We start from the raw sequence: 25,268 nt of genomic DNA, 5'->3' as shown, positions 1-25,268 counted from the left end.
CGAGGTTTAGTCCTGTCCAAGTAGAATCCAAGTTATCTGTGCACATCTAAGGAGTGCAGAATCCATTCTCCTTTGTTCTGTGGATTGGGAAAGAAGGTTGGCAAATTACTGGACTGATTAAGAGCTACACTGGATACCACCTTGGGCATGAAGGATGGATTGGTCCTGAGTGACACCCTGTCCGCATTAAAGATGATGAAAGGCTCCACTGCCATAAGGGCCTGTAATTCAGATATCCTTCTAGCTGAAATGATTGCTAAAAGGAAAGCTGTTTTCCAAGAAAGAAATTTTAAGTCTGCAGTAGCAGCTGGCTCGAAAGGAGGTAAAGTGAGTTTCTCCAATACAAAGTTAAGGTCCCAGGCAGGGGTTGGAGCTCTCCTGGGTGGTCTCAAATTTTTCGCCCCTCTGAGATGCTGCTTAAGCAGAGAATGAGAGAAGAGGGGAGGTTCTGTGTTATAATGAGCTGAAAAGGCTGCGGCGTGGATTTTAATGGAGGAAAAAGACAGGCCCTTGTGAAGCATCTCAGTTAAGTACTGCAAAATCTGAGGTAAACTGGGTGCTGCTGTGCTCATCCCTTGAGTTTGGTTCCAGGCACAGAATCTTTTCCATTTTTCAGCATAAAATTTTCTAGTACTAGGTCTCCTTGCTTCTAAGATGACATCCATCACAAGTTTGCTGAGGGATAAGGGTGAGTTTAAGTAATTAGCCAGACTGCAAGGCTCAATGTTGGAAGCTGAGTACGCAGAATCTGGTTCTCCTGTTGAGACAGCAGGAAAGGGGTCAGAGGCAGGTGCCATGGGGATAACTGCGACACACTGCGCAGGAGGGGTACCAGTGTTGGCGCAGCCAGTCTGGGGCAATCAAAATCATCCTTGGTTTGTCCTGTTTGACTTTTAGTAGAACTTTGGAGAGCAGAGGCAGCGGGGGGGGGGGGGGGTTGCGCAGACTGACAGGTTTTTCCAGCTGAAGGACAGAGCATTCACTTTCCCGGCTTGTTTGTGAGGCGTCCTTCTGCAAAACTTGTCCAATTGGTAGTTCTGGGGGGGGAGGCAAATAGGTATGTCTGGGCTCCCCATTCGCTTGTCAACATGTTGAAAATCCTTGGTTCCAGTTTCCACTCGTGTGGGTCCATGAGGTTTCTGCTCACTCCGTCTGCCAGTGTATTTAATTTTCCTGGCAGGAATTGGGCTTGTAGGTGCACTTGGTAGCTCAAGCCTGTATTCCACAATGCCATGGCTAGTCTGCAGAGGGAGTAGGAATGTGTACCCCCCTGCTTATGTACCACATAACTGTGGTGTTGTCTGTCTTTACCATTAGTTGCCCTGGAATAATGTAGTCCTTGAAGGCTGTCAGAGCATTCTGTACAGCTAACATTTCTTTTTGCTTGATATGTAGGTGCATTCGACTTGGGTTCCATTTGCTCTGAAAGCACTTCCCTGCCAGGTGAGCCCCCCCATGCACAGTCTGATGCATCTGTTAGGGTTTGGGCGGCAGGGGGTAGTGTGAATGGTAGTCCTCTGTTTTGGAGCCAGGCCTCTGCCAACCAGAGGAACTCTAGGCAAGGTATGATAGGAATCATTGTTTCTAGGCTGTGAGAATGTTGACTCCATAGGCTTTTTAGATACCACTGTAGTTTCCTCATATGCAGTCTTGCATATGGAATTAGAAGAATGCAGGAGGCCATGAACCCCAAGGATTGCAGTATTTGTCTTGCAGATAGCAGGGTTTTGTGGCCACTTATTTGAAATAGGTTATCAAATGAATTTGCTTTTCTGGCGTGAGGTAAGCCATCTGGGAGGTTGTATTCAAGCTTGCTCCCAGGAATGTAATTTGTTGACAGGGTACCCGTTGTGATTTATTTTCATTTATTGTGTACCCCAGACAAGTTAGAACCCTTTTTACAAAGGCCAGATGATTCAAAAGTATGTCCTGGCTTTCAGCCTGAATTACACAATCGTCCAGGTATGAGTATATTTGAATACTTCTTTTGCCTGCAAAATGCAATAACTGGAGCCAGGCACTTTGTGAATACCCTGGGCACAGTAGACAAGCCAAAGGGCAGTGCACAGAACTGATAATGTGTGTAGCCTGCTTTGAAGCATAGATATCTTCTGCAAGATTCCCTGACTGGGATGTGCAGGTATGCTTCTTTTAAATCTAGTGTTGCCAACCAGGCGTCTTTGCCTACCATAGGAAGTAATTAGTGAAGAGTCAGCATCATGAATTTTGGAATCTCCAGAAAGGTGTTTAGAGTAGACAGGTCCAGGATTGGACGCTATGATTCGTCTTTTCTGGGTACCAGGAAAAGTCTGGAGTAAAAACCTTGTCCCTTTTCCTCTTCTGGTACCAGCTGAATTGCCCCCATGCTTAGGAGAGAAAGTACTTGTTTTTGAGCCTCTGCCCACTGACTTGGGGGAAGGTCTGGCCACCCATTTGGTGTTGGCAATGTGTGGAAATTAAATCTGTATCCCTGGGACACTATTTAAAACCGATTTGTCCTGGGTTATGAGTTCCCAGTTATTTGCAAGAAGAGCAATCCTTCCCCCCCAAAGGGGTGGTCAGAAGATAAGTGCTTGGAAATTTTAAAAGGAAGTCATTGAGACTGTTTACCACAGGGGGATGTCTGTTATTCCCAGATTTGGAAGTGGAGGCCCCCCACTGCTTAGTTCTGAGAGTCCCCTGGAACTGAAACCTGGGGTTTTTGCTGTGTCTGGGTTTGGCTTGAGAAGAACTGGAAGGGGCTGGAAAGGACCAATTCTTGGTAGGCCAGTGCCTACTAAATCTAGGAGGTTGCACTTGTAAAAAATCTTTAAGAATTTGCATAGATTTCGCTTCATCTTCCATCTTTTTAAGAACTTCTTCAGCCTTGTTGCCAAACAGGTGTTCCTGATTTAAAGGAGCATCCAACAATTTAGCTTTAACATGATCAGGCAAAGATTGCTCCTTAAGCCAAGCATGCCTTCTAAGCACAGACCCAGTAACAGCAGCCCTGCAAGAGGCCTCTAAAGAATCAAAACCACATTGCAAATTATGTTTTCCAACTTGTTCAGTAGAATGGATTAAGTCCTGTAAATCTATTTTCCACACAGTCAGGAATCAACAATTTTTTATTTAAGTAGTCCGATGACATATTGCTGATATTTTAACATGTGAAATTGGCAGTTTAAAGCTCTGATTGCCAAGGTTGCTGAAGTATAAACCTTTTTACCCCATCTATCCAGCGCCCTGGAGTCTCTATCAGAAGGGGTAGGATTTTTAGCAGTAGAAGCCTTAATGCCCTTGGGCCCCTGAGAAATAGTCTCTGGATCTGCAATAGGATTTTTGAAAAGGAACTTGTGGGACTCAGGAACCCTGTAGTATCTGTCAAGTTTACTAGGAGCAGGGAAAACTGGATTCCGAGAAAACATCATCAACAATGTCTAGTACAGGTGGAATAGCCAAAGGCCTATGCTGAGGTAGGAGGAGAAAATCCCTAAGCCTCTTTTTTGAATCAGAAAATTCCTGGTTTTCCCAGTGAAAATGCTCCCTTAAAGTATGTAAAGTTTCCCCAAAATAAAAATCCTCAGGAGGGGAAGCAGAGGGAATAGAGTCCTCTGCATCAGAATCCTCATAAGGCGGTAAGGACAAATCCAGGTCATCAAAAGAGTCAGAAGAAACAGAATCCTGATCAGAAGATTCATTATCAAGCTCAGCCCTAGGCCTCTTGGGGGGGGGGGGGGGGTGACTACCCCTGATTAGAGTTATTAGATCTTCAGCCATTTTTATCATTTGTTTTTTAGGCATAGGGGCCTGAGCATGTGGGCTGGGCATCTGTTTTATAGACATGGATCGAGATTTAGGCCTTAGTAATGAAGAAAGCGTTGATTTAATATGCAAGTCCGTAGGTCTGAATACACCCTCAGAAGCACAGCGGCTCTGGACCCATCCAAGGTAGACACATCCGCAGGTTCCGTAGTTGAAGTATCTCACAGCATACCGGACTCCGAATGGGTCTCAGTAGAGGCCTGAGAATCAGAAGTAGCGGGTATCAGGGGCTGCGAAAGCGCCTGAGTACAAACAAACTGGCGACTGGCTTAGGAGAAGCGTCGTCGGCAGTTTTGGACCTCGGCGGCCTGTCTCTGTTCTTATCTTTGCGTTTTTTTTGAATCCCGGTAGTCGGATGGCTAACCAACGGCATTTCTGGATAATTAAACTGAGAATCGAAATATTTAGAGGTAAAAATATACCAATGACGGACAGTGCGCTGATTAAATAAAGCACAAAACCGACAGCAAGTTATGTCGTGGTCAGGGCCTAGGCAAGGAATACAGTAAAGAATGAAAATCTTTATGATGTATTTGTTTTCCACAAGTAATGCAATTATTAACTTTTACTGACATCGGTAAGGAGCAAGAAAAAGTTTCTCCAACGGGGTACTTAGCTTTAAACTGAAGACATCAGTTCTGAAACTCGAAAACGAAAATTTCAGGAGTCGGCCGACCGGCACTTGCGAACTGCTTCTGCTTCGGGCACCACACGGCAACAAAGACTGACACAATGGCGTCGGCTGCATGTTTTATACCCCTGATGACCTGACGTCATGGAAGAAGGGACATCAACTGACGCAGGACACAAGACTTTGTTAATCAGGCCGAATGAGGGCAACCTGCAAGTAGATTACCCAAATGTAATGACTGCAACAGTGAAACCCGAAGAACATCCAGGACTGCAACAGTGAATACACTCGAAAAGTACAGTTTTGTACCTACCATAAATGTAGATGTTCGAGTGTAAACACTGCTGCAGTCATTACACTTGGGTTATCCTGCCGTCAGGCAGTCCCGCAGTCGACCAGAGTTCCAAAGTCTTGGTCCAGCATCGGTTGCTGTCGCCTCCTCCCTGACGTCAGTGTGACAGGGGTATACAAGATGCAGCCGACGCAATTTTCTTCAGTTTTTCTTGCCCCAGATGTCAGGTGCCCCCAAATAGGTAGGCAATACAAATTGCTAGTAAAAAATACAAAAGAAAAGCAAACAACCATTTTTAGTTACCAGCAAATACTCCCCATAGGTAATAAAGGGTATATGCCCCTAGGTAAATACCAGAAAGTAAGGGGAAGGAGGGAGGGTAACCTGGACTGCAGCAGTGTTTACACTCGAACATCTACATTTATGGTAGGTACAAAACTGTACTATGTTCATCATGTTACACTGCTGCAGTCATTACACTTGGGTGGAATCCCAAGAGGGTGGATCTATAAGGCATTAGGGGTGGCTATAAGGCCCTGCAGAACAGCAGTGGCGAAGCCAGCTCTGGATTTGAAGTATAAAGGCAAATGGTAATGCTTGGTGAAGGTATGCACAGAACTCCATGTTGCTTCTTCCAAAATATTCTTGGTAGGTACTCCTCTGAGGTAGGCAGTTGAAGTGGCTGTTGCCCTGGTGGAGTGAGATCTAATGCTGCTAGGTACAGGTTTCCCATGATGGGTATAGTAGAAACGTATATAGTGTCCTATCCATTTTGAAATAGTCTGCTTTGAAATGGCTTTTCCCTGTGCTCCTGCAGCGTATGCTACCAATAATTGCTCAGATTTTCTGAAAGCTTTGGTTTTGCCCAAGTAGAAGCATAACTGTCTGTGAATGTCCAAAGAATGTAGTAGTCTCTCCCCTTTGTTCTGTGGTTTTTGATAAAAAGTTGGCAAGTGAATAGTTTGGTTTAGAGCCACACTTGATACCACCTTTGGCATAAACGTAGGGTTGGTTCTTAAAGACACCCTGTCCTGGTGGAAAATGAGGAAAGGTTCCACTGCCATTAGTGCCTGTAATTCTGAAACTCTTCGTGCTGATGTTATTGCCAGTAGCAAAGCAGTTTTCCAAGAGATGTATTTTAATTCTGCTGTGTTAGCTGGCTCAAAAGGAGGCAAAGTTACTTTTTCCAAAACAAAATTCAGGTCCCAAGTAGGTGTTGGTGCTCTACGGGGCGGTCTTATGTTTTTAGCTCCTCCGTGGAATTGTTTGAGCAAAGGATTAGAAAAAATTGGTAGATCCGTGTTGTAATGAGAAGAGATAGCTGAGGCGTGGATCTTGATGGATGAAAAAAAGATAGGCCCTTGTCCAGCATCTCAGTTAAGTATTGCAGTATCTGAGGAATGTTTGGGACTAGAGGGTCAAGGCTGTGAGCCTGGTTCCAGGCACAGAATCTCTTCCATTTATCAGAATAGGCTTTCCTGGTGCTAGGCCTTCTGGCCTTCAGAATGACATCCATAACAGCTTTGGAGAGAGGCATTGCTTGCTTGGACTAAGGAATTTTCCATGCAGCTAGATTTAAGGTCTTTAGCTGGCTGTGAAGTATCGGATTGTTGTGCAGAGTCAGCAACTGTGGAATTTGTGGTAAAATCCAGGGTGGTTCTTGTGTTAAGTTCTTTAAGATTGGGTACCAGTGCTGGCGTGGCCAGTCTGGTGCAATCAAAATAATTTTTGGCTCTTCCTGCCTGGCTTTTATGAGTACCTTTGGAAGGAGAGGTAAAGGGGGGAAAGCGTATACTTGTAGTTTTTTCCAGCTGAATGAGAGGGCATCCACTTTCCATGCTTGTGGATGGTAGCGCCTTGTGCAGAATTTCTGTAATTGGCAGTTCTTTGGGGTAGCAAACAGATCTATGTCCGGGCTCCACCATTTTTGTGTTATCATTCTGAATATTTGTGGATTCAGTTCCCATTCGTGTGGGTCCATAACGTGTCTGCTTAGGTCGCCTGCCAGTGTGTTTTTCTCTCCTGGCAGGAATTGTGCTTGCAGATGAACTTGGTAGTTTAGAGCTGTGTTCCACAAGGCCATGGCTTGTCCGCAGAGGGGGTAGGAGTGTGTGCCCCAATGCTTGTTTATGTACCACATAACTGTGGTGTTGTCTGTCTTTAATAGTAATTGTCCTGGATGCAGTAGGTCCTTGAAAGCTATAATAGCATTTTGTACAGCTAGCATCTCTTTTTGATTGACGTAGAGATGTCTTTGCTCTGTGGGCCACTCGCCCTGGATACATTTTCCTGCCATGTGTGCTCCCCAGGCATAATCCGATGCATCTGTTGTCAGTGTTTGCCTGGCTGTGGGTTGAGTGAAAGGCTATCCCTTGTTGAGGTGACAAGCTTGTGCCCACCATCGAAACTCCTGTTGTAGGCAAGGAATTAGTGGTATAACGGTTTCCAAATTTTGACAGTGTTGAGACCATACACTCTTTAGGTACCATTGTAGTTTCCTCATATGCAGTCTGGCATATGGAATTAGTAGTATGCAAGATGCCATGTAGTCCAAGGCCTGCAGAATTTTTCTTGCAAGGAGTTGGGTCTTTGTTGCCATTAATTGAAAATATTGAGTCAGTTGTCCTTGTTTGTCTGGCGTGAGATAAGCCATCTGGGCCGTTGTGTTCAAGCTGGCACCCAGGAATATTATCTGTTGTGAGGGCACTAGTTTTGATTTCTTTTCGTTTACTGTGTACCCCAGACAACTTAACTTTTTTACGTACGCCACATGTTTTAGTAGAATGTCCTTGCTCTCTGCTTGAATCAGGTAGTTGTCCAGGTATGGATAAATTTGAATTCCTTTTTGCCTGCAAAATGCAATTACTGGTGCCAGGCACTTTGTGAAGACCCAGGGCGCAGTAGATAAGCCAAAGGGCAGTGCAGAGCATTGATAGTGCATTGAACCAGCTAGAAATCGGAGGTATCTTCTGCAATTTTGTCTGATAGGGACATGCAGGTATGCCTCTTTGAGGTCCAAAGTCACGAGCCAAGCTTTCTTGCCCAGCATGGGAAGAAGCTGCTGTAGTGTCAACATCTTGAATTTCGGAACATCCAGAATGGGTCTCCAGACTGTCCTTTCTGGGAACTAGAAAGAGTCTTGAGTAAAATCCTTGTCCTTGTTCCTGTGGTGGTACCTTTTGAATAGCTCTCATGTCCATGAGTGCTGTAATTTGTTTTTGAGCCTCTGTCCATTGATTTGGTGGCAGATTTGGCATTCCTTTTAGCCTTGGAAAGGTGTGGAAATGGAACCTGTAACCTTGAGATACAATGTTGAGAACCCATTTGTCTTTGGTGATGCAATGCCAGTTGTGATATAAAAGTGCCAGTTTTCCTCCTAAGGGGGCTGCCAAGAGAGAGCTATTTGGCAGCTGTAGTGGAAAGTCATTGAGGCTGTTTTTTATAAGGTTGAGGCCTGTCTTCCCCTTCTTTTTGGCCTAGTGTGCCCCACTGTCGAGGCCTGTAAGGGCCTTGCGTCTGACCTCTACCTCTTGGACATCTGCATCTGCCCCTTTGAGGTCTATCTGTGACTGGAAAGGACCGATTCTTTGTTGGCCAATTTCTGCTAATACGAGGAAGCTGAACCTGTAAGAAATCTTTCACCGTTTGCATAGATTTTGCCTTATCCTCCATCTTCTTTAACACCTCCTCTGCCTTAACTCCAAACAGCACATCCCGCTGCAAAGGTGCATCCAATAGTTTGACCTTAACATGATCTGGTAGCGTATGTTCTTTTAACCAAGCATGCCTTCTAATGACAGAGCCTGTAACTGCTGCTCTACAGGAGGCCTCTAAGGAATCAAACCCACATTGCAAAGTATGTTTTCCTACTTGTTCAGCTGCATGCAATAAATCCTGCATTTAAGTTAGGAGGATCTGAATCTGGAAGCATCTTTTGTTTCAACTGAGACATCAAAAATTGTTGATATTTTAGCATGTGAAACTGGCAATTCAAGGCTCTCATTGCTAAAGTGGCAGACATATATACCTTCTTTCCCCATCTGTCTAATGCTCTGGAATCTCTGTCAGAGGGAACTGGGTTTTTTGCTGATGAGACCTTAATCCCTTTGGGTCCCTGAGAAATAGTTTCAGGGTCAGCAACAGGGCTTTTGTACAGAAATTTGTGAGAGTCAGGGACTCTGCAATATCTATCAGGTTTAACTGGGGCTGGGAGTAAGGAGTCAGGGTTCAAACTGGATTCAGTGTACACATCATCCACAATGTCTAAAACAGGTGGGATAGCAAGGGGTCTGTGTTGGAGCAATAAAAGGAAGTCTTGAGTCTTTTCTTGGATTCTGAGTAAACCTGGCCTTCCCAATGGAAATGCTCTCTCATGGTATGTAAGGTCTCCCCAAAGGAGTAATCCTCAGGCGGAGAGGCTGATGGAATTGATTCCTCAGCATCAGAATCATCATAAGGGGGTAAACCTGCCTGGGCCTTTTATCAGGAGGGGGATGGGACCCCTGATCAGGGTGATTAGGTCCTCGGCCATTTTTAACATTTGTTTCTTAGGCATGGAAGCCTGTCCTGGAGAGAGTTGTGTCTGTTTCTTAGCCTTTAAGGGGGGCTTAGACTTAACAGAGGGTTTAATAGTTAACTGGGTAGGTCTGAAAACACCCTCTGTAGCTGTGGATTGCTCAGCTACTTTGGTTTCCTCTCTAGATTTAGGATCGGTGCACTAGGCCTTCAGTTTACTGATCCTAAATCTACAGTGGGAATCGGAAGCGGTCTGTGGTTCTGTGGAAGCGGTAGTCAGGGGCTACGTAGGCGCCTCGGTGAAAACCAGAGAACTGGCGAATGGCCTAGAAGAGGCTACGTCGTCCGTTTTGGGCCTTAGATGCCTGTCCTTGTCCTTTTTATGCACTGCGGTCAGAATTTCCGATGACATGGTGTAATTGAATTTTCTACCAAAATAATGTCGCACAAAAATCAAACCGACGTTTAATAGTGCGCTTGTTAAACCTAACACAAAACTGACACCCAGTGACGTCGTGGTCAGGGCCTAGGCATGGAATACAATAGGAGTGGAAATCCTTATGAGGTATTTGCTTCCCACAAGAAATACAGTTATTAACTTTTACTGACATCGGTCTGAGGCAAGAAAAAGTTTCCCCAACGGGGTACTTAGCTTTTTTAGAAGACTTCGGTTCTGGATTCGGAATGAAAATCTCAGGAGTCGCCCAACGGGCACTTGCGAACTGCTTCTGCTTCGGGCACCGCGCGGCAAGAAAGACTGAAGAAAATGGCGTCAGCTGCATCTTATATACCCCTGTCACACTGATGTCAGGGAGGAGGCGACAGCAACCGATGCCGGACCAAGACTTTGGAACTCTGGCCGACTGCGGGACCGCCTGACGGCATAACCCAAGTGTAATGACTGCAGCAGTGTAACACGATGAACATCTTCTACATTTATGGTAAGTGTACACAACTGTACCTTGTTCTTCATGTTTCAACGTTGCAGTCATCACCTGTCGGAGGGTTCCCAAAGCTGATGAGAGGGGTGGTAGGATAAGTAAGAGAACTAAGAATGGATCTGCATGCCCTGCAGAACTGCAGAGGCAAACCCTGCCCTAGCCTTAGAAAACAGAGGTAGGTGGTAATGCTTGGTAAAGGTATGGACAGAAGTCCAGGTGACAGCTTCCAGGATGTCCTTCGTGGGAACTCCTCTTAGGAATGCTGTGGAAGTGGAGGGTGCCCTAGTGGAATGGGGGGGGGGGGTTCCCATGCAATCTGTAGCAGAAATGGATACAGTATGACATCCACTTGGAAATGGTTTCTTTGAAAATGGGCTTCCCCTCTGCCCTTGGGGCAAAGCTGGCAAGTAGTTGGCCTGTTTTCCTGAAGGATTTAGTAAGGTCCAGGCAGTATCTGAGCTGTCTGTGCATGTCTAGTGAGTGCAGAATTCTTTTCACCCTTGTTTTGAGGGTTAGGAAAGAAGGTGGGTAGATGTATAACCTGCTTGAGAGTTACATTAGATACCACCTTGGGCATAAAGGAGGGATTAGTCTTCAGGGAGACCTTGTCTGCATGGAAGATGATGAAGGGCTCAATGGCCATCAGTGCCTGAAGTTCTGAAACTCTTCTGGCTGAGGTGAAGAAAAGCAGTCTTCCAGGAGATGCATCTTAGTTCTGCTGAAGCAGCAGGTTCGAAGGGTGGTAAAGGTTAATAATTCAGGTCCCAGGCTGGAGTGGGTGGCCTTCTGGGAGGTCTGATAATAGAAGCCCCACTGAGGAATTGTTTAATCAAAGGATGGGAGAACAGGGGCTGTTGTGTATCAAAATGAGCTGAAATGACTGAGGTGTGGATTTTAATAGAGGAGAAGCAGAGGCCACTATTAAGTAGCTCCGCTAGGTAGTCCAGGAGAGATGGAAGGTTGTGAAGTACTGCCCCCTCTGGACTGGCTACAGAAGCAGAATCTTTTCTATCTTCCTGAGTAAGACTTTCAGTGCTAGGCCTTCTGGCCTCTGTGATAAGGTCTAGGACCGGTTTGCTTAACACGGGCCCCTTGTTTGCCTTTAGAGTATCAGCCATGCTGATAATTAGAGAGTCTGCAAGTCTGGGTGCAGCATTCCCCCACCCACCTGAGTTAAGAGGTCTGAGATCAGGGTAAGCTGCCTGGGAGGCAGTGATGTCAGGCTGCGCAGTAAGGGGTACCACAGTTGTCTGGGCTAATCGGGAGCAATGAGGATGGCCTTTGGTCTCTCCTCCCTTATTTTGATCAGTACCTTGGGAATAAGAGGCAGAGGAGGGAATGCGTACACAGAGAATATTCCAGGGGAAGGTCAAGGCATCCACCTTCCATGCTAGGTGGTGATACTCCCTGGTACATAATGTTTTTTTTTTTTTAGCTGATGGTTGAGATGTGAAGCTAAGAGATCCACCTCCAGAGTCCCCCACGCCTGACTGATTTGTAAAAAGATTTTTCTGTGGTGCTGCCATTCATGGGGGTCCAGGAAGTTCCTGCTTAAATGGTCTGCCAGGGTGTTTTTGATCCTTGGTAGGTATTGAGCTATTAGGTGTAATCCCATGGAAGAGGCGGTCAGCCAGAGGTTCATGGCTAGCCTGCACGGAGGGTAAGATTGGGTCTCTCCCTGTTTGCTGATGTACCACATTACTGTGGTGTTGTCTGTTTTGATAAGGAGAACCCCTGGCCCGAGATTAGGTCTGAAGGAAGTCAGAGCCCTTTTGTACTGCCAACATTTCCTTCTGGTTGCTGTGTAAGGGAAGGTGCTGGGCATCCCAAAGACTGTGGCTGCACCAGCCTTAAAGGTGAGCGCCCCAAGCTATGTCTGAGGCTTCAGTGGTAATGGTCTGCCCAGTTGGGCAGAGGGTGAAGGAAAGACCCTTGTTCTGGGCACAGGCCCCTGCCCACCAGAGAAACTCGCCCCTTATACAGGGGATCAGAGAGAGAGCGGTCACTAGAGGTTGAGAGTGCTGACACCAAAGGTTCTTTAGGTACCACTGAAGTTTTCTCATGTGAAGCCTGGCCACAGGAATTAGAAGGATGCAAGATGCCATGTACCCCAAGGCTTGCAGGAACTTCCTCGCAGTGAGGTTACTTCTGGAACCCAGCTGGGTAAAATAGAGGCAGGAAACACTGCTTTTCTGGGGATAGGAAGGCCATTTGGGATGGTGTGTCCAGCAGTGCCCCCAAGAAAATGATCTTCCTGCAGGGTGTTTGCTTTGATTTCTTCTCGTTGATGGTGTACCCTACGGAGGTTAGGAGAGTTTTGACAAAGAGGAAGTCCTTGAGGAGCTTTTCTTTGCAATCTGCCTGAATGAGGCAATTGTCCAGATAAGGGTAAATCTGCATATCTTTCTGTCTGTAAAAGGTTATGGTCAGGGCTAAGCATTTGGTGAATACTCTGGGAGCAGTATATAAGCTGAATGGTAACGCAGAGAACTGAAAGTGTTGCGAGCCTGCTCTGAAGCAAAGGAATTTCCTGCAGGACTCCCTTATGGGGATGTGGAGGTAGACATCTTTTAGATCTAGGGTAACTAACCACGCATTTTTTGTCAGCATAGGCAGCAGCTGCTGCAAAGTTTGCATTTTGAATTTGGGGACCACCAGGAAGTTGTTCAGAATGGATAGATCCAGGATGGGGGCGCCAAGTGCCCTCTTTTCTGGGAACAAGGAATAGTCTGGAATAAAAGCCTTTGCCTGTTTGATCTTGTTTCAATGCCTCTGCCCACTGATTTGGAGGCAAGTCTGGGTACCCTTTTGGAATTGGGAGTTCATTGAAGAAGAATTTGTATCCCTGAAAAATGATCTTTAAGACCCATTTGGTCCTTTGTTACTGAAAGCCAATTTTCTTTGCAGAGGAAGAGCTTCCTCCTAGTTTTTAGTGAGTGAAAAGAGGGCAGAGGGGGGGGAAGAGGGAGTCACTGAGACTTTTTGCCATAGAGGGATGGCTTAGAACTCCCCGCCTTTTGGTGTGGAAGTGGTCCACTGTTTGGTTCTCTGCTGTCCCTGGGATAGGAGTTTGGGTAGTCTGTTCCTCCGGGGCTTACATTGCCAGTCTGCTAGGTGCACGAAAGGACCAGTGTTTTGAGGGAAAATTCCTGCTGAACATAGGAGGCTGCACCTGAAGGAAATCTTTTACTGTTTGCATAGATTTTGCTTTGTCTTCCATCTTTTTAAGCACCTCTTCTGCTTTTACTCCAAACAAGCGGTCCTTATCAAAGGGTGCATCAAGTAATTTAGATTTGACATGATCAGGGAGAGGTTGTTCCATCAACTATGCATGTCCTCTAAGGACAAATCCCGACACTACGACCCTGCTTAATGCTTCTAGGGTGTCATATCCACAGTGTAATGAGTGTTTGGCAACTTGACAAGTAGAGTGCAATAAATCTGCTAACTCTTTCGAAATGGCAGTCAGGAAAGGTTGAAATCTTTTGTTTTAATAGTTCCAAAGTGTGTTGTTGATATTTTAACATGTGGAACTGACAGTTGAGTCCTCTGATAGACAAGGTTGCAGAGGTGTATACTTTTTTACCCCATCTGTCCAGAGCTCTGGAGTCCTTGTCAGGAGGAGTAGGATTCTTTGCAGAACTAGCCTTAGCTCATTTTGGTCCCTGTGTAATTATCTCTGGGTCTGGAGCAGGATTTCTGTACAGGTATTTGAGAATTTGGTACTCTAATTCCTGTCAGATTTTCTGGGAGCAGGTGGGAGGGCGTCAGGAGCTAAGATGGATTCATGGAAGACCTCATCAACCACCTCTAAGAACAGAGGGATGGCCAAGGGTCTGTGTGCTGGGGCAGGTCTAGAAACTTGGTCTTTTCTTAGACTGAGGGAAGTCTTGGGATTCCCAGTGGAAATGTTCTCCGAGGGTGGGAACTGTTTCCCCAAAGGAAAGATCTTCTGGTGGGGAGGCAGAAGGAATGGACTCCTCTGCATCTGAATACTCATAAGCAGTCAGAGGTTGTTGTTCCTCTTCAAAATCTGAATAATCAGACTCCTCAGAATCCTGTTCTGTCAGTATTTCAGGAGAAAGGTCTCTCTTCCTTTTAGCAGTTGTGGCCTGACTACCCCTGATAAGGGTGATAAGATCCTCTGCCATTTTAAGCATTTGAGCTTGGGGTGGTGGAGCAGGAATAAAATGGTGGCTAGAAGTAGTTTTCCTAGGAGTGGCCCTGCTTCTAGGTCTAAGAGTATCCATCGGTCTGAGAGAAACGGTAGTCGGGGAAGAAGTCAGTTTTTGTCTAGATTCGGTAGTGCGAAAAACATCCTCGGAAGCCGGTGCCTGCATAGCGGCTCCAGAACCAACCAAGGCAGAGAAAACCAAAGGTTCGGAAGACGAAGATTTCTGTGGCATACTGGATTCCGAAAGGGTCTCAGTACAGGCCTGTAAAAAGTATCGGAATCAGGCATCAGGTGCTGCGAAGGCTCCTCAATGTATTCCAGACAGCTGACGGCCTGCTTGGTGGTAGTGTTGTTGGAAGGCTTAGCCTTGTAAAGTCTGTCTCTATCGTTATCCTTAGGTTTTTTCGGAATTTCTACGGATTGTTTGCCGACGGATGCCTTTTTGGAATGCGAAGATGGAAAATGAAAATACCTGGCTACAATAAGAGCTCTGCGACGAATGGTTCTCGCGTTAGAGAGGGCACAGAACCAGCAACGGGGGACGTCCTGGTCTGGGCCTAAACAAGTGATGCAGTATGAATGGAAGTCTCTGTGTGGTATTTGCTTTCCACAGGCGAGACAATTGTTAACTTTTAGGGACATTCATTGATGCAAGAAAAAAGGATCTCCAATGGGGTACTTGGCTTTAGACGTTTTCAGCTGTAATTCAAACTCTGGTAGCGACCGACCGGAACACTTGCAAACTGCTTCTGCTACAGGCTCCACTCATCAAGAAAGACTGATGTAATGGCATCGGCAGCCTTCCTTTATAGCACTGACAACCTGACGTCAGCAAGCAACAGCAGCCGATGCAGAAAAACACTGACTAGTATTCGGGCCAGTTGAGGGCTACCACAGCATGGATAACCCACAAGTGAAACACAAAGAACATCCCATGTTACAGCTTAATAGGAAAAGCTTGTACAACTCCCCTTTGCATACTACCTTACAGGTTTTCTTAAGAGTTTGTCATAGGGATATTTGACTATTGCTAAACAGTCAAAACATGGGCAAATGGTTTAATATGACTCAACAGGAAAGTACAGTTGTATACACTTACCATAAATGTAGATGTTAGAGAGTATTCACTGTTGCAGTCATCACATATGGGTTATCTGTCTGCAGGTAGCCCTCAGCCGGCCTGAATACCAGAGTCTTCGGATTTCTGCATCGGATGCTGTCGCTTCTTCCTTGACGTCAGGTAGTCAGGGGTATAAAACATGCAGCCGATGCCATTACATCAGTTTTTCTTGCCCCAGATGTCAGATGCCCCCATAAAAAGAAGCAATTAAATGGTATGGTAAAACCCCCATCAAAAAGCAAATACACAAGAAAAAATAGACATACCAAGCATAAGGAGAGGTAAAGCCAAGAAAAGTCAGGGGGCTGGAAGGAGGGTAACCAGGACTGCAACAGTGAATACACTCGAACATCTACATTTATGGTAAGTGTACACAACTGTACTATGTTCTTAGTGTTTCACTGTTGCAGTCATTACATTTGGGTTTATTCCCAAAGCTAAGGATGAGAGGAGGAAGTCAAAGAACATTAGGGCCAGCTATTAATCCCTGCAAGACTGCAGTGGCAAATCCAGCTCTGGATTTAGAAGAGATAGGCAAGTGGTAATGCTTGGTGAAGGTATGTACAAAGCTCCAGGTAGCAGCTTCTAGGATGTCCCTGGTAGGGACCCCTCTCTGTTGTGAGGGTTTGGGCGGCAGGGGGTAGACTGAAAGGGAGTCCCTTGTTGTGGCAGCAGTCCTCTGCCCACCAAAGGAACTCTGCCTTGATACAAGGAATGATAGAAATCATTGTTTCCAGGTCCTGAGACTATTGACACCATAGACTTTTTAGATACTACTGGAGTTTCCTCATATGCAGTCTTGCATATGGAATTAGTAAAATGCAAGAGGCCATGAACCCCAGCACTTGCAGTATTTTCCTTGCAGATAGCTGGGTTTTTGTGGCCAATAGTTTGAAGTAGGTTGTCAAGTAAACTTTTTTCTCTGGAGTGAGGAATGCCATCTGGGAAGTTGTGTTCAAGCTTGCTCACAGGAATGCAATCTGTTGGCATGGTACTAGGTGAGATTTCTTTTCGTTGTTGGTGTACCCCAGTGAGGTTAGAAGCTTCTTTACGAATGCCAGGTGTTGTAATAAGTCCTGGCTTTCTGCCTGAATCAGACAATCGTCCAAATATGGGTAAATTAGAATATTTCTCTGTCTGCAAAATGCAATGGCTGGAGCTAGGCACTTTGTGAATACCCTGGGCGCAGTAGATATGACAAAGGGAAGTAAAGAGAACTAATAGTGCATGCAGCCTGCCCTGAAGCGTAGGTATGTCCTGCAAGATTCCCTTATTGGGATGTGCAGATAAGCTTCCTTTAAGTCTAGGGTTGCCATCCAGGCATCCTTGGCTAGCATGGGAAGAAGCTGTTGCCCAGAGTTAGCATTTTGAAACTACCAGAAAGGTGTTGAGAATAGAGAGGTCCAGGATAGGATGCCAGGAGTTGTCTTTTCTGGGCACCAGAAATAGTCTTGAATAAAAGCCTTATCCCCTTTGTTCTGCAGGGACAGGCTGAATAGCCCTGATATTGAGTAGAGAGAGAACCTGCTGTTGGGCCTCCGCCCACTGATTTGGGGGTATGTCTGGCCAACCATTTGGTGTTTGGTAGGGAGTGGAAGTGGAACCTGTATCCTTGGGAAACTATGTTCAAAACCCAAATGTCCTGGGTAATGAGTTCCCAGTTTTTTGCATGCAGGGCAAGCTTTCCTCCTAAGGGAGCAGGTAGTAGAGCAGGGCTTGGAAGGGTTAAGATCAAGTCATTGTGCCATTTTTTCATAGGGGGGTGGCTTACTACTACCTGCTTTGGAAGTGGGAGCCCCCCACTGTTTAGGTTTGTGCGAAGCCTGAGACTGTAGCCTAGGTGGTCTGCTGTTCCTGGGTTTGGACTGAAAAGACCAATAGAAAAGGCCAGTTCTTAGAAGGCGCCTACTGAATCTGGGAGGCTGTACTTGTAGGAAATCCTTAACAGTTTGCATAGATTTAGCTTTTTCCTCCATCCTTTTGAGGACAACTTCTGCTTTGTTACCAAAAAGGCAGTCTTGGTTTAAGGGAGCATCCAGTAATTTAGCTTTTACATGATCTGGCAAGTTTTGTTCCTTAAGCCAAGCATGCCTTCTAAGTACAGACCCAGTGACAGCAGCCCTGCAAGATGCTTCTAAAGCATCAAAACCACATTGCAAAGTATGTTTACCAACATGTTCTGCAGAATGCATTAAATCCTCTAACTCTTTGTGTTCAGTACAGTCAGGAATCAACATCATTTTCTGTTTAAGTAGCCCCATAGCATGCTGCTGATACTTTAACATATGAAACTGGCAATTTAAAGCCCTGATGGCCAAAGTAGCAGAAGTGTAAACCTTCTTACCCAATCTGTCTAAGGCTCTAGAATCTCTATCAGCAGGTGTAGGATTTTTGGCAGCAGTAGCCTTAATACCTTTTGGTCCTTGGGAAATGGTCTCTGGATCCGCAGAAGGATTCTTGAAGAGGAACTTGTGAGAGTCAGGTACTCTAATACCTGCCAGGTTTTCTGGGAGCTGAAGGTGAAGTGTCTGGGGAAAGGCTAGATTCCAAGAAAGCATCATCTACAATGTCCAGAACAGGAGGGACAGCTAAAGAGGCCTGTGTTGAGGTAGGAGTAAGAATTCTCTAAGCCTCTTTTTGGATTCAGAGTAATCCTGGCTTTCTCAGCAGAAATAGTCCCTAACAGTGTGCAAGGTTTCACCGAAAGAAAAATCTTCTGGAGGGGAAGCAGAGGGATGGAATCCTCTGCAATAGAATCCTCATAACTTGATAAGGGCAAATCCTGGTAATCAGGAGGAGCACAAAAATCAGATTCCTGATCAGAAGAATCAGAAAAACTCAGTTCTAGGTCTCTTAGAGGGGGAAGGCTGGCTTCCCCTAATCAAGGAAATGAGGACTTCAGCCATTCTAAGCATTTGTTTTTTGGGTATATGGGCCTGGGCCTGCGGTTTGGTCGTTTGTTTTCTAGGCGTGGTATGAGTTTTAGGCCTGGATGAAAACAATGGTGTTGGTTTAATATGAATGTCTGTAGGCCTGAATACACCCTCAGAAGCCAGTGCCTGCACATCAGCTCCAGACTCATCCAAGGTTGAGACATCTGCAGATTCTATAGTCGAAGAAGCATCTTGCGGCATACGGACTCCAAATGTGTCTCAGTAGAGGCCTGCGAATCAGAAGTAGCGGGTATCAGGGGTGCGAAAGCGCCACACTGAGTACCGGTGGACTGGCGACTAGCTTAACGGAAGTGTCGTCGGCAGTTTTGGACCTATGCGGTCTGTCTCTGTCTTTATCCTTAAGTTTTTTCGTAAGATCGGGAGTTGGATGGCTTGATGAAGCCATTTCGGAGTACACAGAATGAGTACGAAAATTAGCTGCAAAAATAGCCCGACGACGGATAGTTCGGGCATTGAATAAGGAACAAAATCGACGAGGGACGTCGTGGTCTGGGCCTAAGCATGGGATGCAGTAAGAATGAAAATCTCTATGAGGTATTTGCTTTCCATAGTTAAGAGAATTGTTAACCATTACTGACATCATTTAGAGCAAGAAAAAGGATCCCCAATGGGGTACTTCGCTTTTTTGAAGACTTCGGGTCTGAAACTTGAAAAAAAAGTCAGGAGTCGGCTGACCGGCACTTGCGAACTGCTTCTGCTTCGGGCACTGCACGGCAAGAAAGACTGATGTAATGGCGTCGGGAGCATGTTTTACACCCCTGATGACCTGACGTCAAGGAAGAAGTGACAGCATCAGACGCAGAAATCCAAAGACTTTGGTATTCAGGCCGGCTGAGGGCTACCTGCAGGCAGATAACCCAAATGTGATGACTGCAACAGTGAAACACGAAGAACATCTACATTCACTCGGAGTACCTGAAAATGACAAAATCTTAAGGATTATGTGAGCAGACAAAGGCATGGGTATTGTTCCTATGGAACAAACCTGATTTGTGGATATATTGAAAAATGACTTGCTTAACAATGATTATTACAAAGCATATACTTACACAGAAAATAAAGAAAGAAGGACAAGGCAACCAAAGTGTCATCACAGAACACAGCTACGTTGTAAAGGTCAAAAACAGTAATGAATACCAAGGCTGCTGTCACAAACAAAATCCTTTAATAAAACAAGACATAAATGAGCGCTTTCGGACTTAAAGTTCTTCATCAGATTTACAAGTCACACTCCTCATAACATTTCTATACCAAAGCTAGCCAATAGCATGTTTGCTCGGAATCACACCTTTAGTTACAACTGAAGGTCATATAGGAAATTAATTATAAAATTAAGTTAACAATCCGGTTCCTTTACTGTGTTTAAAATGCTATGAAGTCCTCTAAACACTTGTACCGCAAAGATAAAATGATAAAATCAAACATATCAAGAGTATATATACAAAAAAAATCTAATCCAAAATATTATCCAATCACTGAAGTAGCATAGCCCAACTAAAGAATTTCTGTTCCAATACCGTGGCATAATTGCTAATCATGTATTTCAGACTCCTAATCAACTAAGGAGAATCTCATACATTCATTCTGTCATTAATGTGCAGAGATAGGCATATATAACTAGGACATAACACTGAGAAACAATCCAATTTGTTGTGTGTGTTTACCTAGTAAAACACATCACATTATAAAGCTATATCCACCACATGCTGTGGCATCAAAAATTATAAACAAGTTGTTAATCTGACAGCCTGAATATTGGCCTTGGACTACAGGCTGTTAAAGATCAACAAGTTATCATTTTTAATTGTTTGATTGGTACAGATGGATAACTCTTTAAACCAATGGTTTGATGCTCTTATTGTTTTTTGCATTTCGATTTAATTGGATAATACCTCTGCTTGAGCTATCTGATTGGGTGGAGTGAAAATAAGTTTTTTTTTAAGGTTTTCTGTGCCTTTTATGTTTTTTTTATTTTTTTTATATATACTCAATATATTTGATTTTATTATTTTATCTTTGCAATACAAGTGTTTAGAGGAGTTCATAGCATTTTAAACACAGTAAAGAAACCGGCATTAAATTTAATTTTATAATTAATTTTCTATATGACCTTCAATTGTAACTAGAGGTGTGGTTCTGAGCAAACATGCTCTTGGCTAGCTTTGGTATAAAAATGTTATGAGGTGTGTAACTTGTAAATCTGATGAGGTGTGTAACTTGTAAATCTGATGGTGTGTGTAACTTGTAAATCTGATGAAGGACTTAGTTTAAGTCAGAAAGCACTCATTTATGTCTTGTTTTTATTAAAGGATTTTATGTTTGTGACAGTAGCCTTGGTAGTCACTACTGTTTTTGGTCAAATACATACATACACAGATTATATATATAAAAAAATATATATATATTTACACACACACACACAAAACACACCTATTACATATATATACATATACATACACACATGCACATATACATGTGCATACAATAAATATGCCATTTAGTGTTCCATGTATAACAGACTGGGAATTTCAGCAGTAATTCTGTTGGCTTGTGGACACAGTAGCTTTTATGGCACTGCTGTCTAGTGTAAGTTTCCCAGGAATTTTTGACACAATGGCTTTATTAAAGTTCTATCATCCCTTTGCATATTACTGAATCTTTTTACTTTTATGCAGCCTTTGCTAATTCACGTGTTCATTTATGTTAGTTACCACTGTTTTCTGACGAAACAAGTATTTTTTTTAAACTACTAGTCCAACAACTTCTTATGGCCTGTTATTCTGTTTAATGCTAACTGCGGTTTAAGCCCTTAGGGTACTTCGCACTTTTTCCTTCTTTGATTTAGTTAAAAATGTTTTTTGTTGAGGAAGGATTCCTCCCCCATGGCTCAAAGTCAGCCTTTTATGCTTGCTTAACATTGGTTCCAGTTACCTATATGAAGGTTTTAATTGACTATTGTGAATGCATCGGTTTAGGTCCGATTTCATAATGTGATTCGTGACTGACTCACTTTTTAGGACTTTTTTTACCTGATTTAAGAGAATGACTGTACATTTGTTTTACATTCTGAGCAAGCTCTTGAAAACAAAGAACAAAAGTGCTCAACATCGGTTTTACCTCTTTTCTTGAGTCCATGAATAGAAAGTTTTGAGATTTATACATACACATATATATATATATATATATATATATATATGCACACGCACACACACACACACACACACACACACATATACATGCTTGGGTAGGCCTTTGAAAAAGGGGCAAGACTGCAAGTGAATGAAAAAAAAAAAAAAAGAGAGAGAAACGGAAGACGGAAAACCAAGGAAATCTGAATTATAATTAACTAACTGAACTCCGAAAGTTTAGTTTTCCTGTCAGACAGTAAGTAGGCCTCAGATTGAAAGATAGGAAAATCTGTAGAAACAAATATGAAATAGCTTGACAAAGATGCAAGGATGGGAATAAAGAAGTTTAGTAACCTTTAGAAGCAGAAAAGGATGCAACCTTTAGAAGCAGAAAAGGACGTAAATACGTTATATAATCTCACACACACAAAAATCTATTCAGCAGAAGAAAAATGATCTGGAGGATTAAATCTGATGCTATAAGTGGCAAACTACATCCAAGACAAGAAAGCAACCACACAGAATGATGGTGGACTGGCCTACTAAGGAAACTCACTCCCAAAGAATGACACAGATCATCAAACAGCGCAGAAGAAATATGACAGCTTATCTACGTCTAAAAGGAAAAAAGGACAAAACAGAATGCAAGCGTACATTTTAAGCCATACATCACAATTCCAGGAAGGTGATTATGACATGCTATTTGTTTCACTTTCTACAAGATGAACAGTCTAGAGTTTGCGCAGAAGTTTAAGGCTATGATATGTTAACCATCTGCTGCTTGCATTCCAGGGTTTGACTCCTTCCAGCCGCTATCTGCCTACTCTGCAACTCTGACCATCTCTGAATCAAACGCACAGGGACAGTTGGACAAAATATCATGTAACTATTTATGGAACTTATAAAATGAATATAACCAAAGTTAGACAGCCCTCAGGTATTCTTAAGGCTCCATATTTTCCTCACACAACCCTACCTCACACCTACATCTCTCTACCCTCCTCTTCCCTTTAACTATTAACTGACAAGGTTTCAGCCTCCATCTGCTCAGTTATATTTCAAGTACATTTCATAGGCCAATTTAAAGCCTGTTCTGCAGTTTTATTCAGAAGGGATAAATTACACACTGCAGCTATTTGTACAATTCATGCACATAATGAAACAGACTGCCATACTGCGCTGTAATCTATGACAACAATCATAAGCCAAGACCTTCGCTCACTGCTGCACCATGTATACAACTGACATTTAGCTTCATGTTCTGGAATTTGTTTGAGAAGCTTATTTCCCCAGGCCTCAACTAAAATGGGCTCTGATCAGCTGCATATCTAAAGTTCATAAAAGCATAAAGATGATGGTGTACAATACCAAGATAAGGGCCCACAAAAACCCACCTACAATCATGCAGTGGCAGCCGCTTGAAATCAACCCCAGCTTCCCCACCAGTACTGAAGGACTGCAATGGTTCTGAATATAAATAGATGTGTCTTTCTAAAAGACAAGTCACACTTTTATTATGTGGATACTGGTGCTTTGTAAATAATCAGACCTTCCTCCTGTACAACCATGGCTTCCACAATGGCAAATGGAATGTCACCATTACAATGTACTGAACTTTCACAAACAGTTTCTCACCATACATGCTGTGCTCCAGACATCTGCAGGAGTACTGTATCCGGCACCAAGCAGAACCTCCAGCGACCGATACTGCCTTGTCTGTATGTCTTCAGTGAAATGTTTGTGCTGTAAAACACAAGATTAACCACATAAGGTATTTCTGAGATGCATAAAAGTAAACAAAAGTGTGATGAAAAATGTTCCTAACAAGGCCTTATCATAAAAATAAAAAATACAATCCTTTACTAGATTATATCACGTATATTCTCAACTGAAATAATCTACTCTTACCAAAACAAAACCTGTGCAACCTCTGTAGAAAAGAGCAAGCTCCTGTTCTGCATTTGTCCAGCTGCATCAAAATAATTCACAATATCAGTTAATCCTTTTACTGTGAAAACAGTCACACCGTGCAGATAACTTTAAGCTATTTTTTCATTCACTCCCTCACAGATGACCATCAGCTGCTCCCAGTGACTCTCCTCAATCACGGTCTCTAATGATACTTCCCACCGCCTCCACACTTATTCAGACTATGAATCAGAACACACACACACACACACACAAAAAAAAAAAACAGCTGAAAATCACGAAGTCCAACACTGTAGACAGCAAGTGGTAAAATTAGAAGGAAAAACCAGCGTGGACACCACGTAGAGAAGCATAAAACAAAGTACTTTAATGGAAAATAAATACAGTTAAGTGCTTTCAGTTAAAACCTTCTTCAGATCTAAAACAGTGAATATGTAAGAGGCTCATTAAAAGGAATATCAACCAATCAGGGTTGATATTAGGGTTATTCAAAATTACGTGATGGAATTTTGTTTTTATGGTTTTGCAAGTTATTAGTTCTGATTTGAGGGGGGATGTGTTTAATGATACAGAGATTGCTGAATTACGATGGACTGCATAACTGCAAGCTGATACATTGCCAGGGTTAAATGGTCAGGTTCCCCTTAAGCCTGTTTTAAAAAGACATCATTTGCAATGTAAGATTTCATTGGTTGATATTCCTTTTAATGAGTCTCTTACATTCACCGTTTTAGATCTGAAGAAGGTTTTAACTGAAAGTGCTTATCTGTATTTATTTTCCATTAAAGTTCTTTGTTTTATACTACTCTACATGGTGTCCATGCTGGTTTTTAAGACTATGGAAAAGGGTCATTGAGGAGACTAAGGCATCCTGGGGCAGAGTCATACTACTGCTGAGGGAGTGTTTTTACCTACTTTTCTCACCGTTCATGTACAAATCTAGAAACACTGAGGGCAGGGCATGCAATGGGCGTTAAGACCTGAACTAAGATGTATTCACAGTTTTGTACTCCTAGTTAGAAAGCAGTCACACTACATGGCTAAAGCTTGGTTTATCCTGATTACGGCACACTATGTTTGCAAATGTAATACACTACATAACTGTCACAGTAATTTTTTATATCTTTGCAAAGTTCCTCTGTAGCTGGATGCTACATCCGTAGGACCAGCTTTGGACATATTGTAAGATACCCAGAACACATCCCCTGCAATGGTGCACACCTACTACATTTTTATACTAGATTAGGACAATTCTAGCTATCAGCTATGGCACCACATATGTACAATATGCACCAAAAACTGAACTGGGCAATCTAAACAAGGGTATAAAACTATACAGTACAACAATGCAGAACAAACTTGAAGCAGGTGGAAAAACAGTCCAAAAGGACAGCAGTAGACATCCAGTGCAGAAGGAATCGCTCAATGCTCAAGCCATTTACTTTGAAGATCCATTTGTAAGAAGTAACAGATGGTAAGTATTACAAGCAGCAGACACTTCCAACAGCAGAAGAAACCAGATAGACCAAAGCATCAAGGAGCTCATTATCCTGAGCTTCAAAGTGCGAAAAGAACCTCAATCTCATGGTGAAAGTACACACAATACGAAGCTGTTGTGAAACACACCCACAGACAAAATCTGCATTACACCTGGAAGAAGCATGGCCACATTCAAGCTGTTCTTACTGGGACAAAGGAGACTAATCTGACACTCCTGAGCTCAACTACCTTTTAAGAAAAAAGTGACCTGCTGATACATATCCAGCATTAACAGCCCTTG

At 43.6% G+C, this 25,268-nt stretch overlaps 1 protein-coding gene across 3 annotated transcripts in view; it reads right to left on the bottom strand.

Moving 5' to 3' along the window:
* LOC122806267 (SRSF protein kinase 1-like) overlaps positions 1–25,268 on the bottom strand; it is a 1,654,485-nt gene that overhangs the window by 196,395 nt on the left and 1,432,822 nt on the right. For all 3 annotated transcript variants that reach the window (XM_044076540.1, XM_044076542.1, XM_044076541.1), the window contains exon 12: positions 23,195–23,302. In XM_044076540.1, coding sequence (XP_043932475.1) covers positions 23,195–23,302 — 108 coding nt within the window. The remainder of the gene's footprint in view (positions 1–23,194; positions 23,303–25,268) is intronic.

Source organism: Protopterus annectens, chromosome 7.part0 (assembly GCF_019279795.1).
Source record: "Protopterus annectens isolate FY-2018-M chromosome 7.part0, PAN1.0, whole genome shotgun sequence".
Taxonomy (NCBI): Eukaryota; Metazoa; Chordata; order Ceratodontiformes; family Protopteridae; genus Protopterus; species Protopterus annectens.
The sequence above is the reverse complement of the archived record's forward strand: the minus strand, read 5'-3'. Positions and strand labels throughout refer to the sequence as shown.